Source organism: Vigna unguiculata, chromosome 7 (genome assembly GCF_037176805.1).
Source record: "Vigna unguiculata cultivar grain cowpea cultivar isolate G323 ecotype 2 chromosome 7, ASM3717680v1, whole genome shotgun sequence".
Taxonomy (NCBI): Eukaryota; Viridiplantae; Streptophyta; class Magnoliopsida; order Fabales; family Fabaceae; genus Vigna; species Vigna unguiculata.
The window spans coordinates 44,417,205-44,438,487 of NC_140798.1; the positions used below are offsets into that span (position 1 = coordinate 44,417,205).

The window sequence follows — 21,283 nt, forward strand, 5'->3', positions numbered from 1 at the left end:
ATATAAAAAACTCATATAATATTATATTTAGTGAGACATTACAAATATCTCATAAGACTTTATACGATACATTAAATGACTATTAATATATTTTATCGGCTCATTATGTTGGTAATAATATCATACGTTTACATTGCTAAATTTTAGCTCATATAACGCGTGTGATCATATCGGGTACCCGACCCGAGATCATCTAAACGTATATTACTAATCATCTCATACTGCTATCATGTATTATGCTTATATGCTCGATGTCCCCTTGATCACACTGTATCACCCAAGACATTGTGAGAAGAGTAAATGAGGAAAGTCGCAGTCAATTAAGGTTAATAATTAAGATGCATTACTAATACATTAAGTAAAATAATCAATGTGATTACATAGGTGGATCATGCCCAATTAAATAAAAGTACACGCAAATAAGTATAAATAACATTATTCACGAGATAAATTAATTATGTGTTCATTATTACAATATCTATTATCATTTGGTGCGTACTTCTAACTCGAGAGTCAGAATATCTTTTACAAAGAGATCACTTACAACTTGAAACATACCTTAACCTAAAAGCATATTGGGTTAAAGTTTAAAAGTGAACAAAATAAATTATTGTGTAGTCTATACAATATGTTTTTCAGTTATGCAAGAATAACCACTCATATTTTATCAGCCCACTCTCTTGTTACATCCCAGTAACATATTCTATCAGCCCCTCTCTTATTAATAAAATATAATATTTACATCGCTAAAAGTTGCTTGAGATCATATAATTTGTTAGTCAATTTCTCTCACTTTTTTTTATATCATTATTATGCAATAATGCCTTCTGATATTACTTTTGGCCAATGTTATGTCTTTGGTTTGGTGAGCATATCCCATCATGTGTTTTGATTGGTTGAATAACATCATATAAAAAAGATGCAAGATTATGAATAATGTATAAATCAATAACTATTCACAAAGGCTCGTAAAAGGGAATAATGTAGTGTTGTGTTTCAACAGCATTATTAAATTTTCCTTTCTAAACATGACAATACGTGTTGATTATGTAAAGCATTCTCTTATTATCTTAAACATGTTTGAGTTGTTTAGTATCATGAAAATTTAAGACAAGGGGCATGCAATTCTTTTAGTCTAATAATATCTACCAGTCAAAATATACCTGTTTACTTTTGAAATCAAAGTTTACTTGTTATACATAATAACATTACAACAGTTGTAAGTGAGATGCTCATTTACTTTGAAGTCTTGTCATTTTATAATTTTTTAAGATTCCAAGCTGATTGTGTATAATGAGTTATTTTAAAGAATAGTACTGAAATTATGAAGAAAATTACACATAGTTATTAGAGATGATAAATGAGTGGAATACAATAAGCATTTAATAATATACTTTTTATGACTTAGTATTCATAAAAATAATGTTTTTCTTCTTCTATTTTTTAGTTAATCTAATCTTATACATTTTGGTACCCTTTTGTCATTTCTATTTCACTTCAAAGTCTTAGATTATTATTATTTTTATCTGAAAATTTGTTAATTTGTAATAGATTTGGATATGAAAAAGAAGAAACTTTATAAATAATACACGAGATTGAATATTGATAAAAACTCTAAGATTTTATTAGACACAGTTGGGATTTAGAGAAAGGGAACTTTAAGATTTTTTAAATAAATTTTAATATTTTGATCAATGAGTTGTAAGCGGGAGACAGTTAATATATTTCACTTTATATATTTGAAATGGAAAATGTGTATTTAAAGGTCATAAAAAAAAACTCAAATGATCTAACTTTAAAATGTTTTTTTGGTATCAAAACATTACATGATTTAATTTTAAAAAATAATTAATGGGCCATGAGTCCACGACCCGATTCTCTCCTATTATTTGTTGGGAAATCTGCCCTAAAAAAAAAAAGGAGAGAGAAAAGGTTTTAGTTTGGGAAAATGAATGAATTAATTAAGAAGATACAAAGAGGGACACTTACCATTACCAAGGTAACAGCCTAGTCTTCTTGTCTTGTCTCCTCATCTCGTTCACTGTAAAATCCCCATTACCGTTTCATTCAGCACTCAATCGCAGGCATCAACCTAATATATTGGTACGTATGTCTCATATCCTCAATTATTCTCCGTATCATCACTTTATTCCACCCTCGTTTCTTCTTGCAACCTAATTCCCTTTACCCCCGGTGCAAAAAGATTCAGTATCGGGACTTTCTCTTCCATACAGCTTCTCTGTCGGTGAATTTTTAGGCACATTGTTTTGGGTATCCGTTTCTGTGCAATTTTTTAAACTTGTCAAATTTATTTACAAAATGATATCTTTGGGGTTCCTAAGACACTGATAAATATATACTCTTTTGATTGCATTAGTGTGTGGAGTGGAGGGTTCTCTGCTCAGATGTCAAATAATCCGCAATTTCCAGGTTTACAGGTAGAGTATATATTGAACTAGGAAATTTTGGTTTTTTCTCTGTCTCTTTTATTTTAATGCGTTTTGTTTTTGTCATGAAAGCCTCTTCGGCCTCCTATTACTGGTTCAGTGGAACCTCCCCGCAATTATGCTCCACCTATGCCTGTTCAGGTAATGTATTTTTTTTTTCTTCCTGTGATTGTATTGGCTCTATGTCAAATTATTACTTATTTCAAGGAACATATCTGTTTGTGCAGTTCCGACCTGTTGTTCCTGCTCAGCAGCCACAACAGTTCATTTCCATGCCTTCTCAACATTACCAGCATCACCAACATCAACCTGTTGGTCCTGGTGGTGTTCCCATGATAGGTGTTGGAATGCCTCCTCAAAATCAACAGCCCCAATTTTCTCAACCAATTCAACAGTTACCCCCAAGACCTAATCCGCAGTTACCACCCCCATCGCAGGCAATTCCAATGCCGGTTGCTCGCCCAAACCTGCACATCCCATCTGAATCAATGATGCCTCAACCTGATTCTCAAGCTCCAAATGGTTACACACCAGGTGTAGGTGGTCCGGGAATGACACTCTCTTCATCATATACGGTAAAGTCCTGGCCTGTATGTTGCACTTGTAGTGGGTAAGCTAAATTTCCTATATGTGAATGCTGATTTGAAGATTGCCATTACACAGTTTGCAGCATCCAATTATGGTCAAGTGCAGACAAATTTTAATTCTACCGGGCAATTTCAACCTATTCCTCAAGTTCATGCTCTCACGGGCTCTTCATCCCAGAGCATTACCACAGGGCCAACTCTTCAGAGCAACGGTGGAGGACAGCCTTTAGTTACAACTGTCATGCCTTCGGTATGAATCTTACTTATTTTTGTCATAACATGGATTGAGTGTTATGGCTCATATATAAATAGAATTTCATGCAGATTTATTTTCTGTCTTTCAGGCTACCATTGTCCAGCCACAGCTGGCTAAGAATGGCTCCACAGATTGGATTGAGCATACCACTGCTACTGGAAGAACGTAAGTGATTTGAATGTTTGCTTGCATTCCTAGGTTAGAATGCTGTTGATATTGCATATTCTTCAAATAATTTATGAACATTATGGCGTGTGATCCATGTAGCCAATCTTATCAAGTGGGAAACGGTCTTGGGGTCTTGTTTTTCATTACCAGGTGAATGAAACACATAATGTATACTGGCATTAAGAATTGTTTTATTCGAATTACTCCAGATATTAACTGTACACTGGTTTGATTTTGACCAATTATACGGGCATTCAGAATGGTTTTATTCGAATTACTCCAGATATTAACTGTTTACTGGTTTGATTTTGACCAATGGCTCTTGTTGACTGAGAATCGAGTTGTATAGACGGTTCCTTTCTTGTGCAGTGAATATGGGTTGGCGTAGTAAAAATACTTTGATGTTTGAGTCAGCAAATATATTGGCAAATTAATGTTAAGCAGTAGTTGCGTTAGTTAGTTGGACATGTGTCATTACTTGATGATGGCAGTCTTTGAACCTTGCCACAAATATGACATTCAATCAAGAAATGGCATTTGCCTCACTAGTTGGCATATTTATTGCTAATCATTAAATTGCAAAATTTCTGCTAATTTGAATGTTGTAGTGTCTTTGTAACCCACCTCTGCCGCATCTTAGGCTTGCTGGAAAGGAAGACCACTTTCAGTTCAAGTTGGATCTCGGTCAACGAAAGCCACACAACCGTGGTCATTGTTGACTACCTCAAATCAAAATGTAGAATAATGTGATATAATGTTTAAATGTAAACCAGGGGTTGGTACAGCGTGATTAGGTTTTTATTTAGTCAAACTAGGTTAATATCGCTATTCATTTTGGGCACATATAATTGAGTTTGAAATATTTTTTACAGTGGTTGGAGGGAAATCAAGGCTGGGGTCTCACCCACATCCACCCACACAAAACTACATGCATATACTTAATTATATATACTGACTCCCTTGTTTGATGTAGCCGTCAATTATTTAATGTTCAGGACATTTGTTTGGTAATATGGATTGAATATCTATTTTCATAGGGTAATGCATATTTTCTTGGCACAAGAAACATTTCTAGTCTTCTAGATATAATTGTTCACAAGTTTAATTGTATAACTTTTCAGATTTTATTACAATAAGAAAACTAAAGTATCTAGTTGGGAGAAGCCTTTTGAATTGATGACGCCTATTGAGGTTAGTTATGCGATTGATTTTGTTATCATTTTGTAAAACGACTTGTTATCTGTACCCCCTGGATCTTTTATTTATTTGTTCTGCTAAGTTTGCGATGTACATATCTCTCTTGGTCAATTTACTGTATCAGCTGAGTCAAATTATTCAAGAGTTGTTATGTGCTTTCTATTTGTCCAAGTCCGGTGAAAATAATCTGGCATTAGCTCATTCATTACTGAACTGATTTTCTCTCAGGCAGGCAACCATCAATCTTGACTTTTACGTCTTGTTGTAAGGTCAGTGTTGTGATAAATGCCGGCTGGGCTGTCTGATATCAACTTGTTTTGTTTTCCTTGGTGATGCTCTAGAAGAATTTTCTTTTCCAATTTTTAGTCTAGAATAGAAATTCCGTTCTATAAATCAGAAAGAATGACGAAAGACTCTTGATGTTGTCCTATGTTTATTTTCACTATCCGACCTTAAATAATCATCGGGGATTAGTTCTTTATGGTTGGGGCATTTAGCAATGGTTTGTGGACTTAGTACTCATGATTGCTTATGTTTGTTACTTTGAGATATTATGTTATTTGTTTGACATTACTTTGGAGAGGAAAGTGCTGTTTCTTTCCCTTCTTGTATGTGTGCGTCTTTTTTACTTTTAAAGGGGTTTCTCCTGATTATGATTATTTTCTTTCATGTGTACTTCATATGCAATGGTGGAAAATACATAGATTATATTGTTACATTAAATAAGGAGAATGGTAATATTGGCTTTACTTCATATTCTACCCTTTTCTTTTTTTTGATAAAGTGTCAATGAGATCAAGGTTATCAAAATCGAAGTCCTACCTAAGATTAGGAGGGGGCATAAATAATGCGATCATAGCATGGATCAAAAAGATTCTACCTAAAATATAACTTATATTTTAAAAATAATAACGCAAACAACCTTAACATCTCTACTAAATTTAATTTAAGTAAATTTGAACTGAAAATTCGTAAGGTCAATATACTCAAACTCAGAAGTAACAACTTAACAATTTCAAGTATAAAAGACAATTTCTTTTTTGTTCTTATCGAACATATGGTGTTTGTCTTTTAGTTTTCCTGCAGACAATTCAATTTTTTTTAATGCTTTTAGGACTTCATATCTTTCAATTTTACCTTATTAAAATCTACGTGTGTTACTCCCATAGCTTTAAGGTGCTTACAGGTACATGCTGTGCTACTCTATTGAGAGGTAGGTCGTGCTGTGGGTCTTTGATGATCGCTCTATCTATTATATTGCTTGAATGTTATCACAGCTTTTCGTACTTGCATCCTATTACCAGTTTCAAATATCATGACTAATAGATGAAGTGAATGTCTCTGGCAATTTTTTTGTCCAAATTCCAAAAGAATGTTGCTAATCTTCATTTGTGTGGAACAAGTGTATTGTTAGAAAATGGGTGTTGATTTTTTTTTCTCCTTTTTTTGTTGTATTACCATGGCTCACACTTTGGAGCTCTGGTTTTGTGCTATGGCAGCAATCTATGTGGTTGCCTTCTGTTTCCTCTATGCAGTGTTTGCTAGTGTATGATTTTAGGATCTTAGAAAGATTACTGTAAATAATATTTGTAAAAGAAATTTACAGGTGCATTTATTTATGGACTTTTGGTATGAATGTAAGGTGTAGTTACATAATGAAGATTCAGATCATCATGTGCACTCCCTATGACTCCTTTAGTACTCCTGTCTATACACAATATGCTCTGTTGGGAGGATTGTGATTATCAAGATGGACATTGACAACATTGCTGGTGAAATGGTTTGGTTCACTTGGATTTTTCTATTAATATTATGCAAGTAGGAAACATGTAAAAAAGTGTCTGATTTTAGGATCTTCAAAAGATTACTGTGAATGATATTTGTAAAAGAAATTTACAGGTGCATTTATTTAATGGACTTTTGGTACAATGTGAGTTGCAGTTGCATAGCGAAGGTTCAGATAGTCCTATCTATACAAAATATGCTTTGTCGGGAAGACTGTAATTAGCAAGACAGACTTGACTAAGTTGCCAGTGAAATGATTTGTTTCACTGAATTTTCTGTGAATATTGTGAAAACAAGAGAATTAAGAATAAACAATGTGGAAGCTGATTTCCAATCAGCATTGCTACTAAATATTTAGAATTTTCTTCTAAATAGACATTTCTCAGAGGTACATGATTATAGGATACTATCTAAGCACTATATGACTTCTGAAATTTATGTATATTCAGATTTGATAAGTTTTTGGAAATACTCAATCCTTTATTTTATTTTCTAAAGTCCATAACACAAGAATATGGGACTGGACCAATAGAAACTACAAATTCCATAAAACATAACTTCACTTTGAGCTGCTTAGAAATTAGAAAATGAAATGAGTTGAATAGGCTTGTTGTCATAGTGCTTGTTGTGAGTTAGTTAATTCGTCTTTATCCTTTACCTTGCCCATTTATTTTCTGGATTTGATGTTCTTTCTTTCTTTCTTTCAATGTCTTGCTTTCTGAGACCTGAATTTCTATTACAAGATGAGGATACCAATCTTTCTATTGAAAAGAAATATCTTTATGAGAAATGACCCACTAATTGCTTTCTTTTATTTTGTTAGAGAGTGGATGAATCAACAAACTGGAAGGAGTATATTAGTCCCGATGGACGAAAGTGGGTGTTAGTTGCATTAATGTCTTTCTCCCTTCTATATTTGATATTTATTTATGTTTTTTTTATTTAATGAATACCCTGTAGGTATTTCTACAACAAGGTCACAAAGGAATCTAAGTGGTTAATTCCTGAGGAACTGAAGGTTTCCACCATAGAAAACAATTCTCTTTCAAATCTTCTTCCTGTTATTTTCTGCCTTTAATTTTTGAGCTAATTTTTTTCCTGCAAATTATTTACTCCAAGTTGGCTCGTGAGCAAGTTGAAAAAGCAATTGTCAGTGGACCACATTCTGAAGCATTACCGAATTCTCATACTCAACCCTCTCCGGCACCTTCTGTGGCTGAAGCAACAGTAAATGCAGATAATATATCTGTAAGCAGTCAAGGGGAACCATCAAGTCCTGTTTCAGTTGCTCCAGTTGTTACTACATCCACAAGTACTCCACAACCTGAGATGCCTTCTGGGCCATCTACGTCTCCTTCTGCAACCCCTATAGCTGGATCAAAAGTGGATGAACTTGAGGCACCTGTAAATATTGTCACACCATCAGAAACCAGTGCGGGAGGTGATAAAGCTGTTGATACGGATGTTAGCGCTTCTATAACACCAACGTAGTGTCTTTTCCACTGATCTCCTGTTCAGTCTTCATTTGTTTATTCTTTTGTGTAGATGAATGGCAATTTCATTGTGCGGTAAATATTGTAGGAACGACACTAACAATGATTCAACTCAAGATATTCTAGGTTCTGCCGATGGAGTTCCTGCAGAAGACAAAGAAGTACATTTCTCATTGTTGTTTTGTTATGTCTTGGATGATGTTTTTATTTTCTGGTGCTTATCATACTGGTTTGTCTCAAATTTTGCAGGATGGTAAAACTGAATCAGTAGGGGAGAGAAGTAATCACGCGGCTGGAGAAACAAAGGCAGTTGAGCCAGAAACCCTTGTTTTTGCAAATAAGATGGTATGAGAATGAAATATCAACATTTTTTATTTATTTTTATTTCTATACGTATTATGTTCCTGGGCACTAATCATTCATTATATTACCTTATTAGGAGGCCAAAGATGCTTTCAAAGCACTCTTGGATTCTGCAAATGTTGGATCTGACTGGACTTGGGATCGGGTAGAGTGATTTCATTGATGCATTTTAATGTCGCATACCTGTATACATTTTTCAAATTTTTAAATGTTTCTCTGCCTCCTGTTATGTGATTTGCTTGCTTGACATGGGCATTTTTATGCTTTAGGCTATGCGTTTAATAATTAATGATAAAAGGTATGGTGCGTTAAAAACACTTGGTGAAAGGAAGCAAGCTTTCAATGAGGTAATTCTTATATAATTTGGAAAGAACTCTTATTGCTTCTAAGAATTTCGTTTATTCCCTTATTCTTTTTCCTATTATGTTACTGTTTCTTTAGCTGGCTTATTTTATTCTGTAAGGTGCAATTATCAATTGTTTTGTTCTATTTGTAAAGTATTTGAACAACTCCAATTTGAAATGTGTAAATAGTATAGAAGGAAATTGTGTGAAGATGATTGTGTTTTAGTAATTGTGTTTGTCACACCTGTGGTTGTGACTGTTGCTGCACTATATCAAAACTGTTTAAAACCCATCTTGGTTTACGTATTTGAGTTATTAGATATTTTTTCTATCATTTCCCCTCCATTTTTTGCACCAGAAACGTTATAGGGTTTGAAATTCTTCATCCCTCATCATTCACACAATAATTTCTAAAATCTTCCTTTATTTTGTGCCAATCCATGACCCACAGCATACATGTCCTACTCTTCATGCCCTTTACTGCTCAGACACCTCTCTTTCCTTGCCACTACTCATGCACAAGCCTGTTAGATTTTTGTTTCTATAGGCCCTATGCTCTATTCGTGGTTGTGTAAGGACTCTTGCGACCTTTGAGCTTTTTTTACCGTTTAATGCCATTATGGTCCTTGATTGTGAGCTTGGCGTATTGTGATGTGACTTTTAATTATTAATTATGAACATATTTTTATTTGAGCATTTCTGGTCCTATAAAATATTCATGTTGTATCTGTTTTGGATACATTTTTCATCTCTGAACATGCTATTGCACTTTTGGGGTTGGCCACTCAATCGAACTATTGACAACTGTAGTCGTGTCTATGATCAACAACTGTCTTTAGAGGCTCAAATGTCTGGTATTGTAGGTGTGCATCATATTGGATGTATGCTATAGAAATACAATTATTTTTTTAAATGTTTGCAGATGATGTTTGAGTTGTTATGCACTTTTGAAAATAAAAAAAGCTTAAATCCTCCTCAACACAAGGAAATTATACAGACACTTGGGGATGAGGTCAAATTTCCTGTACTGGATAAAGTATTATGATCTTTATGCCCACAATTCTCATTATTTCTTTTGGTCAATCTAACTAACACTTCTCATAGTCTCAGTATTTCTTAGAAAAGAAAATTTATACCGAAATACTATTTTAACAAATCTGAATAAGAAGAATATATTTATGCATGATTATTATTAAGAGAGAATAGGTTACTTGAGACTATGTTCTCCATGTTTATACATGGCTACAAGATTTATGTTCACATCTCTTTTAAATGCATGGGTTGGGGAGATTCTATAATATGTTCTGGATGTACATTAAATGTTAGTAAATTGATCTTCTCTTTCTCATTTTTCAGTACTTAAATCAGAGGAAAAAACATGAAGCTGAGGAAAAGCGAATGAAACAAAAAAAAGCACGGGAGGATTTTAAAAAAATGTTAGAAGTATGTTTATGCGCTTTGGTGTTTCTTTAAAGCTGTTATGTGTGGCTTCCTTTTTACCTTTCTTTTGCTAATATATTAAATTATGTTCCAGGAATCCACGGATTTGACTTCATCCACTAGATGGAGGTTTGTTTTCTCATGATATTTAAGTTGTTTTTTTTTGAGACATTGCATCCAGTTGATATACTTTATGATAATATTATTCTTTGCTATCAATTCTTTTGGACATCACTCAGCAAAGCCGCGCCTATATTTGAAAACGATGAACGATTCAAGGCTGTTGAACGTGACAGAGATCGTAGGGATATGTTTGAAAGCTTCTTGGAGGAACTTGTAAACAAGGTGGGTTCTGTTACCTCATCCTTCAACCATTTATAGAACCTTTGGGCATTTACTTTTGAGTGAATGTTTACTATATATGCCCATATTTTTGTTAATGTTAAGTATACTGACCTTGCTTCTGGGTAAAACTTTGGATTAGACATGTGTGATGTCCTTGTATGATATGATATATGGTGTTGTTAGTCTCTAGTGCCTATATTTGCACAGATAAATTTAGTTTTTCACTATTAAATAAAATCTATTCTGAGTGTTTCTGGGATGATCAAAATTTTGCTAATGTGAAGAGAAAAACTGTTTTTGAACGATTAGTTGATTTAAGTCAGTGGTAGCTAGTGTTGTCAAACTCGAGGATCATTACAAAACTGGGAATAGATTAAAAGTTATATAGACAAGAAAAATAACTCATGATTAACCTTATTACATATTAAGATCCGATGGATACAGAACTCAACATAGGTCCATATGTCATAAAATAAGTAACTCATTCTAATTGATAAATTCATAATTGCTTACTAAAATTATGTGTAACTGAACAGTCCAACTTTAAATGGCAGCTAGAATAGAAGAAATATATTAAAAAAATTAAAGGACATAACACTGAGAAGAAATATCTTTTAAATTTTTATATTTTACTGAATTGATGAGATAAGAAGCTTCACTAATAGCTAGCAATCTCCAAAGCAACAGAGAAGATTGATGTCAATGGCGTCACTGGCAATGGTGATGTGAGCCTTGTTGTCAGGAACAGCATCACATCTGTTTCGATGGCCTGCGACTACAAATAAAGTGTTGCAATGATGGTGACCACAATAGGTACACTGGTTGCCACTGACAGGAGCGGTACAATGGCCGACAGTGGCGATGAGCACAGTTGAGCAGAGCAGAGTTACACAGGATGTTGTTTGGTACTGATTTGCTCTTGGTAACCCTAGGGGAAAAGTGTCGCCTTTTTTAATTTCTAAAACTGGGTCATTGTAAACGCAACCCAGAAAGCCCAAAAACATGAGTTGGGGTAACTTGAACTGGGTAAGCCTGCCCAGGACCACAAATACCTTCAGGATCTATGCTATGCACTATCCGCCTTGTATGCTTGGTTCTCCCATACTCACAGGATTGTGCATTTTGGCAATTTTGACAACATTGTTGGTAATTAAGTTATATTATTGGAAAAATTACGTCTGTTATGAGTCAAAAACCAAAAGATTAAAAGTTAAGAAAAGATTAAAGTTTCGGTTCTTAATGGGTATGGAACCATGAGTGGAGTTTTTTGCTTTAATCAAAGCATATAATCGTAAAAATTCTTTGAATTGCTTTAAATAAATATGTACTACTTTTTTCAGGAACGAGCAAGGGTACAGGAGGAACGAAAGCGAAATATAATGGAATACAAAAGGTTTTTGGAATCGTGTGACTTTATAAAGGTAAATGGTTGTTTATTATGCCCTAAAAAATTCCAAGATTTTTATGGTGTTATTCTCTCATCCAACCTTTTGCTTCACAGGCTAGTACACAGTGGAGAAAAGTTCAAGATCGCTTAGAGGCTGATGAAAGATGTTCTTGTCTTGAAAAAATTGATCGCTTGGAAATATTCCAGGTAATATTTTTTTTTTTTTTATTTTCACAATTGAAGTTGTCGTTCTAAATGAGCATCTTTACTATTGAAAATTTGTGTCTATCTAATTTATGTTTTTCCTTTCAGGATTATTTACGTGATTTAGAAAAGGAAGAGGAAGAGCAGAAGAAGATTCAAAAGGTACTATTATGTTTATCCTCTGTGTGGCTCTATAGAACTCTACCCCTTACTTCCTTCCTTTATTGCTTAATATCGTAATATCTGTTTTCAAACGTAATAGGAAGAACTGAGAAAGATAGAACGAAAAAACCGTGATGAGTTCCGCAAATTGATGGAGGAACATATCGCCTCAGGCATTCTTACAGCAAAAACTCACTGGCGTGATTATTATACAAAGGTTTACTATCCATTTATTTGTAATTTTTGTTATATTTTAAAATGCAAATTTTAAACTGTGGTAGCTTACGTAATATTTTTTTTTGTTGCTGAGTTTTCTCCATTTTCTTATTTGTTGTCTATGATCAACTTTTTTATTAATGACCATGGAGATGATTTTTTTTGAGTGGTCTTGTAGGTGAAAGATTTACATGCCTACATAGCAGTGGCATCAAACACATCGGGTTCAACTCCCAAAGACTTGTATGAAGATGTTGCTGAAGAGCTAGATAAACAAGTGAGCATGCTAATCTCTCTTTATGGTTGGCTTTGAACTTTTTCTACAAATTTCATGTGTAAACTTTATGTTTTTTCCTTTTAGGATCTGTAATCTCGTGCATTTATACATTAATTTATTTTTAAAACATAGAAAGGTATTATTATTTGTTGAATCTCTTAAATTCTCGTGTTAAATCATGAAGCTGAACATCTTTTGTTGGAATCATGTACATTCATAAGGATTTACACTATCCTAGGTGAGCTAAAGATATCCCACATCTATAAGAGATCAAATTGGGTTCTAATGAGGCTCCATTCCAATACACATATCTTGTTATATTGAAATGAGTTCTGCCATGACTAAATAGAGCTGGTGGACTTCTACTTTCATGAATCCTGAAAAAAATTACGATTGCTAACAAGTGGTTCTCATAAACCGGAAATCTTCCTTTGTTTTGTATATTACAGTATCATGAAGAAAAAAGTCGAATAAAAGATGCAATGAAATTGGCAAAGGTATGATGTATCAGTCTTCAGTGGTTTCTGCTTATCAAATCTTTTCTGATGGATATGATTTTATCATGTATCTCAGATCACCTTATTCTCAACCTGGACGTTTGAAGACTTCAAATCAGCTGTATCAAAAGACATTGGTACTTCTCCAATATCTGATTTCAATTTAAAGGTAGGTTAATGGGTGGAATATATGTTTCTATCTTATGTTTTATGCATTTCAAATATGTTGAATTTCTTTACTTGTCTCAACATTAATTACAAGTCTGTTTATTAGAATGAATGGTGGATTACTAGTTTTTCTCAGCCATTCTTTAGTTGATGGTTTTTTCTTTGCCTGCTTTTATTATGACATTTTGTGTGTGTGCACGTGTGTTGGAGTATACTAGTAGAGAGGCCCTAATATTGAACATTCGATCTTACCTGGATAGACAAATGCAGATAGGGAGACTAGCTCCTTAACAGGAAAATACATTGTGGAATTCTTGAAAGTAGAGTTGTAAAACGTGTACTATTTTCTGTATACACCGAGTCTTCATTTTTTTGACTATGGTGGCCACTACGTGTTGGTGGTTATCTGATTCATTGTAGATGTAATAAGTGCAACTGTTTGAAAACCCCGGTATACTCTCATAAAACTCGTCTATATAATTGAGATGGATTGCTTACGATAGTATTCTCACTCACTCAATGGAGGAATTAATAGAAAAAAAAAATGGAAAACTAGTTATTATGATAATTAGAGAAATCTAAAGTTACTTTGTTTTTTATATATCCATGATTGTCTTTTGTGAATTTACCAGAGTCCTTAATGTTTGTTTCATTTACCTATGACCATAAAGGGTGTCATATGTATTGAAATGGTTAAGCTTCTTAGAGTTTGATTCTAATCATTCTCAGTTCGGAATATAATTTATATATGCATGTTTTGCGGATATGTTGGTATCCTGCAGCTTGTGTTTGAAGAGCTACTAGAACGGGTGAAAGAGAAGGAGGAGAAGGAAGCTAAGAAGCGCAAACGTCTTGCCGATGATTTCTTTCATCTGCTATATTCTATCAAGGTGCAGTATCATATACATCAAGGTCTAAGTTATGTTATATTGTAATGGTTGAGAAATAAAGAGTATTATATATGCTTTTCTTTTGCCTACTTCACTGCAGGACATTACTGTGTCTTCAAATTGGGAGGACTCAATACCACTTGTTGAAGATAGCCAGGAGTTCAGGTCTGGATCAATGATAAATTTAAACATCATGAATAAATTGTTTTGTGGGTGGAAGTGGAGCAATAAGGCTTTATTTAATTAAGGATGATTTTAATTTTTTTAAATAAATGAATATATATTTGGAAAAAGAAATTAAATCTCATTTAGTGGTGTCTATTCCATGGTGTTTTAATTGCAAGTATTTAATTTGCATATGAATATTTATAGTCATAAGGTTGTACAATGGTAAATACATGTAACTGGAAATTACAATCAATGATATAGGCATTAGGAATTAGGAAAAACAATAAATTATAAATGAGGATGCTGATTTCCCCGACATTTCGTTGTGTAATTACGTGATTGACTGTGTTAAACCCAAATACTGGCATTTAGTTACTAGGGTATGAAAACATGGTCAAATGAAGTGATCAAAACTCTGGCATCCATTTAATTGACATTGGGGGTGAGAGATAACAGCGGCAGTCATTGATAGGTTCGTATGCCAGGTTGGGAATAGGTGAGGGGATAATGAGCAGATGACAAAGTTGATGATAATGAGTGAAAAGTAGAGGGAAGTGAGCGCGAAAAAGTAGGATGAAGTGAATCAAACACGTGGCAAGACATGCTAGAGTAAAGCCAATATGAGGAAAGAAGAACCAAAATGAAGCATCCATGCCATTCTTCATAAAGCAGGAATGGAGCCAACACAGGAAAATGTAGGCTTGAACAAAGCCAGTGATGTTTTTAACACTGTTAAGTTCCTCATCAATTAGGATCATTTTTATATTTGTTAGAACTTGAACAATTCTCTTTCTATACAGTTAGATTTCTCGGTTGAGTTAACCCCACTCCATTTCTTATATGGCATCTGATGCTATATATTCTTGATGTTAGGGTTGTTGTGGATGCCCATTCTAGTAAAATACATGTTCAATCTACTAGGAAAAATATAAGCTGGTGCGTAAACTGATATGCCTTATTAATTGGCCGTGGTGGATTTGGCTCTTGTCAAGTGATGGGAACATGTAAAAGTGTGAAATGTATAGTTATAACAATAACAATATAACAATAATAATTGCTTGGAAAATTCAACAGTTGATTTTTCGATGTAAAATACACACAAGTATAACAAACTTGGTAAATCTCAAGTGTTAGTTTTCAATTAACCTTTGCATTGCATTTTTGGATAGCGAATTTCACCATTTCCAAGACATTCAAATACATTGGCCCTTGCTGCTCCTAGCTTTCTTGCTCCATCTATTAGACAACCACCAATGACTCTTCTACATTCATAGAGTGATTTGCATAAAAGTAAGTGTTTGATACTCTTCTTATACCATGCTTACTGAATAAGGAATTAACCAGGTGTACTTCATGCCAAATTTGAACTGATCTCATTTTAAGTTGTTTCATTTTTCAAATGTTTTCTTTAGATAAGGCCATTCAAATTATTTATTTTTAATTTTCTCATTTGGACAAAGTATTTTAATTACCACCAAATGCAAAAATTATTTAAATATAAAAAATTGTTAATAATTAAAAAGCATCAATATTGATGATTTTTTTAGTCAAACTTGGTTCATGTTATTTTTTGGTCAAAATTCATCAATATTTTATTAATTGATATTGACAGAGCCTTTTTTTTTTATTGTTAACGGTGGCTGAAATTGTTTAGGTTGGCGTTGACTGGTGTTATTTTTTGTGATGTTGGTCTAGTTTTTTCCATTGACTTCTCAATCCATGTCGGATGAAAAATTCCCTTAGTTGACCAAAAATTATCCTAGTTAATGTTGGCCCAAAGTTTTCCATTCAACATTAGAGAGAAGTCTTAACAAACTATTGATAAAGAGTAACATTAGTATCCTTAAAAAAATACTGAATTGAAAAAATCTACTTTACATCAGTAAAAAAGAGTAGCCTCCTCCCCTACAATGGCCACGATGACGGGGTTTATAATCGGGCGAGAAATAACAATTGTCTACAGCAAGAAAAATAATCCTAACAATTTTAATAAAAAATAACTCATATCAACATCAATCGAAAAATAGTCATTCCAACAATGTAGGGGAGGCTAAGGAGAGAGTACAAAGAGAAATGAAGAATTCCAAATTCTTATCTTTTAGGTGGAATTTGAAATTCACTAATTTTACGTAATCCAATTAGTCATAAAATTTTAGAATTTTCTTTTCTTTTGATTTCTGTCAAATGGTGTCTGGTGCCCTTAAGGGGGAAATATCTCCTGTTCGATTGCCAGAGTCCACTGCAGGTGTTTGGATTTGTTTTCCTCGAGTGTTGAAGCCTTCTTTCTTTTGCATATCTAACCAGTTACCAGATCTGGTCCTTTTTTTTCGAATTTAAGGAATGATTCAGATTGAGGACGGGCCAGTGTCCTTTTCTTTTGATATTGACATTGTTATTGTACTTTGGAATAACTTTTTTAATTTGCACAATAGGCTGTTTTGATGCATGTTATGTGTCATTTAAGTGGTTTAAACACATAGACTACAATGCATATATTTTTTTTACAATTAAAGTATTCAAATTTTGTAGTGAACTATTTCGATTATTGATTTTTAGTATTAATGATCAGGGAACTGCATGGTTTGATTAATTCAAAATGAATCCATTAATGTGGACACATTTTTAAAACTTGTTCTAAATTTATGGGTTAAATATGTTTTTGGTCTCTTAAGTTTTAGCGAAAATTGGAATTAGTCACTCTTCGAAAGTCACTCTTCGAAACTTTAGACCAAATTAGTTCTCCAACTTTAGAGATGTTTGGATTTAATCCTTTTAACTAAATTTCGACCTAATTAGTTCTCCAACTTTAGAGATGTTTGGATTTAATCCTTTTAACTAAATTTCGTTAAGTTTTTTTGACGTTTCAAACATATTTCATGATAATATTTGAGTTGTTTATACCATTTGACACATTTTCGCTTCAATGTTAAGTTAAATAGTATCCTGAAATGCATTTGAAACTTCAAATAAAGTTAACAAAAATTGATTAAAAGAATTAAATCCATCGTATCTAAAAGTTGGGGAACTAAATTGGACCAAAGTTTCAAAAAGGAACTAATTATAATTTTCACTAAAAGTTGAGGGTTCATAAACATATTTAACCCTAAATTTATTTCTAGGAGTGGTTTTAATTTCGAAAATCCAGTTACAAGCGGATTTTGTGCTTAATCCAAAGCATCTGAAACCTCTTTTGATATCTAGCCATATTTCTGGAGCATCCAGCACAACTTGATTGAACTTAACCACTTCAGAACCTGAACCCAATCCTGTATCCATTTGGGGTTTATTGGATTCACTCCATCCTCCATTCCTGAGAACTGACTCCACCCAGTTTGGTGCCTCCCATTGCCAAATTCCCAAAACCAACTCCAGCGATGACGAGAAACTGTGAAGCAGACATTTGCTTGAACTATGTAAGGGAATAAATAATTATTTTATCCATCACAATCACACCAATTACATTCTTATAATCTCTATTTGTAATAATCAAATCCTTTAAAATAAGAAATAAAAATATGTTGGAATGAATAGGAAGATTTTGAATATATTTTTTCTTAAATACTTAGAAGATTCTTAAAAAGTGTACTTTAGGTCCAACTCAATTTCACAAAACTGATTTGTAAGGTGTTATTTGCATTCACTTCTATAATTTGTCTATATCTTTGCTCACTATGAGATCTATGTCATATCCTATCATGTTGAGGCTTAAATATCTTGAACGTGTGACTAAATATTTGTAGATTCTGTAATAGATCTAACAAACTTCGCTAGAATAAGTTGTGGTACCAACCTAACAAGTAAACTTAAAGCCTATACCTCAAGATCGAGTTTGCATCCACTTATATATTATAATATAATCATTATCTCTAATTGGTGTGGAATTTCCAACATGGATTGAAAATATTTTTATCTTAATAATGTGCTATTTACAAAACATATTTGATGGAATATCTCTTAGCAATAGATATTTGTTTCTTGAGCATCTGAGGATATTTTTTCTTGAGGAAAAGAATCAGAGGATCATTGCTAAAATGCTTATTGGATAATTGTGGATATCCAACCAAATTTTGAATATGGACAAAGAATATTCCAGTTAAAATATATTTTAGGCATCTAGTTTTTTTTGTTGGATCTGGATATTGTTTGGTTGGATCTCTATATCCAGGTATGTGCATCAGGCCTAACTGATGAATGTCTTGAACAACTGTACTTTTTGAGATTGGAGCATTATTGTGTGTATTATAAATTTACTTAATATTGTATATATCTTAGCTGTAGTATAGAAGGCACACTGTGATCTGCAGTAACATGTTCGAGCTTCTATGCTTTGCACTGTTTTTTGAGATTTTCTTCTTAGAATTAACTTATAATACATTCAAGCTCTTATTTTTACTTTACTTTGCATGTTATTAGGTCTATTGGAGATGAAAGCCTTTGCAAGGAAGTATTCGAGGAGTACATTGCACAACTGAAAGAAGAGGCAAAAGAAAGTGAGCGGATACGGAAGGAGGAAAGGGTATAATTTTTGCTCATTGCATGTGTTTGAGATTTGTAATAATAAGATATGTTTATATGAAATGCAAATCTCTCTCACGATTATAGGGTAGAACAAAGAAGAAAGGAGTGCAAATTTGTTGTGGATAATCAGTCAGCTCGTTGATTACTGCCTAGTTCAATAGCTGGGAATATCAGTTATCATAATTTTATCGTGAATTGTGATGTATGCTAGAGTTTGCCAATTTATATTTGTGTTGTTCTACTTTTATCTGGGACATTTTGCTAAATGAAGTGCGATAAAAGACGAAAGTATGTTCTTATGTTTAAGTTTTACTGTTTTATCTTTTTCTTTTAAGGTGTAGATGAATTCCTTTTAATGCATTCTTGTTACTGCAATTTTCTACCATTAAGAAAGAAAACGAGTGAATTTTCCAAATGAATACAAAGTGCATATCATAGTAATTTCAGTGTATAAATTATTTTAAAATCCTCTGTAGTTTTTCATTACCTTGATTGTGATTTTTTTTTTAGTCAGGCATGGAGTAGTGTCAATCTGTATATCAATTTTTGAAACTGATGAATTTCTTTATGCATAAAATCTTTCAATAGAGGAGTCACTGAGTAGCTTATACTATTTCTTCTGCAGATGAAGAAGGAAAAAGACAGGGAGGAAAGAGAGAGAAGAAAAGGGAAGCAAAGACGGGAGAAAGATGGAGGGCGTGAAAGAGGGAAAGATGAGGCACACAAGAAGGATAAAGCAGACAGTGACAGTATGGAGTTATCTGAAATCCAATCATCTAAAGAAAACAAAAGGAAGCAGCGTCATAGTCCAGAGCACGAGATGGATAAAGAGAAGACTAAGAAATCTCACGGTCATGGTAGTGACCGCAAGAAGTCAAAGCGCGTATGTAGATTTACGACTTGTCTGTCTTAAAGATGTTAATAATTTCTATACTTCATTGTTCACTGATTGTCTTCTGCCTTTTGGTTGCATTTTTTCCTTTGGTGGAGCAGCGTGCATCTGGCCATGAATCAGATGAAGGACGCCACAAAAGACACAAGAGAGACCACCGCAGAGAAGGTGATCATGGAGATCTTGAAGATGGGGAATTTGGAGATGGTGTGGATAGATGGTAGCCATATTATTCTATTCGATCGCCTGTGATTACCTCTTCTTTAGCTCAATATGTATTATTTTTCCAAAAAAAGGTTCTAAAACAAATTTTCAAGAGAACTTACTAGTATTCTAATGTTCTGCACTGTAGATTTTGCTACAAGAATGAAAGGTTAAGTTCTCACATGAGGATCCCAATTGTTGCAATGCAACTTGCTTTGATTGATAAATGAAACATTCTCATGTCCAGTTTTCACAAAATCATGTTCAAATTTTGTGTGTATCACAAAAATCACTAATTGAATAAAGGCCCATTAGTTATGTATCTGAGTTAGCTTCAACTAGGAGGGTTATTGGCACTAGTGTGATTTAATTTGGTCCATATGTAATATCATTGTAGTTTAACGCTGAATCTTAGACAAATGTTTTGAGTGCAGACTGGACCCAATCGGACTTGGTTATGTTGCGATGGTGTTATGTCACTGATTGCCTGTAACAATTATTGTTTCTCTTTCCTAGGCTGAACCTGATTCATAACCACAAGTAGGTGTGTCCAAAACTCATTATGGACCTACATTCACAAAAATTTAATGACATGGCCTAAGATTTCTACGAGGTTTTGTGCTAATGGTTTGCAGCTGATTCTACGTTTAAACCATTATCATTTACAGTTGATCTGCATTCTGGCCTGTGATCAGAACTCGGCACCTAGGGAAATGCTTAACACCGCGAGCTATCGGAAATTCCAAAATGGTCATAACCGAGAAATCATTCTCTTAATCAGGTAACAAGCACCGCTTATTTGACTTGCGTTGTTTTATCTATCATTAGTGAAGTTCACACTAGACACAACCCTTTTATTTAGACTTTGTTTTTCCCTACCACAATTATTACTGAATTATCTTTTCGAGGTGAAGTTTATTTGGTAAAGGAATGTATTGTAACTTCTTTGGCACGAAAATGTAGATTACATAGATAGTGCGATAAAAGTCTAGTATCAGATTATAGATCAAAGTGCCTTTTTTCACGGTTAGAACCGAAGAATTCTTCCACAAATAGGTTCTAGCCAACCATTTTTTAATGACCAAGGCGCAGTATGAATAATGAAGTTATAGTATTTCAAACAGAAAAAATGGTAATGAATAATGAAGATTTCCAAGTATTTTTGAGTTGGTAGGGCCAAACAACAGCTGCACTATTCCTTTCTGCGCCTTTTTTTGATTCCATTCTTCCCACCCTTTCATCCGTTTTTCTTTTTCATCTTTGCCCCCTTTATTC

The 21,283-nt window shown here is 33.6% G+C and overlaps 1 protein-coding gene across 9 annotated transcripts; it reads left to right on the forward strand.

Moving 5' to 3' along the window:
- Nucleotides 1-1,932: 1,932 nt before the first annotated feature.
- Nucleotides 1,933-21,167, forward strand: LOC114190951 (pre-mRNA-processing protein 40A-like). 9 transcript variants are annotated; one of them, XR_014983913.1, is made up of 32 exons: nt 1,967-2,103; nt 2,204-2,271; nt 2,378-2,438; nt 2,520-2,588; nt 2,675-3,022; nt 3,111-3,284; nt 3,379-3,455; nt 4,580-4,649; nt 7,264-7,316; nt 7,401-7,458; nt 7,560-7,927; nt 8,022-8,094; nt 8,183-8,278; nt 8,373-8,441; nt 8,566-8,643; nt 9,997-10,083; nt 10,175-10,209; nt 10,320-10,425; nt 11,766-11,846; nt 11,927-12,019; nt 12,125-12,178; nt 12,279-12,395; nt 12,573-12,671; nt 13,121-13,168; nt 13,245-13,337; nt 14,119-14,226; nt 14,327-14,391; nt 18,808-18,910; nt 19,538-19,795; nt 19,906-20,024; nt 20,406-20,552; nt 20,677-21,167. XR_014983913.1 is itself a non-coding variant. In XM_028080044.2 (29 exons), exons 2-29 carry the CDS (start codon nt 2,406-2,408, stop codon nt 20,026-20,028), a joined length of 3,036 nt encoding a protein of 1,011 aa, XP_027935845.1. In that variant the 5' UTR covers nt 1,933-2,103; nt 2,378-2,405; the 3' UTR covers nt 20,029-20,266. The 9 variants fall into 9 exon arrangements, 3 of the variants coding, with proteins under 3 accessions (XP_027935845.1, XP_027935848.1, XP_085521271.1); XR_014983910.1 differs by lacking the exon at nt 2,204-2,271 and having other exon boundaries at nt 1,933-2,103; XR_014983912.1 differs by lacking the exon at nt 2,204-2,271 and having other exon boundaries at nt 1,933-2,103; nt 20,406-20,548.
- The last annotated feature ends 116 nt before the right edge of the window (nt 21,168-21,283 follow it).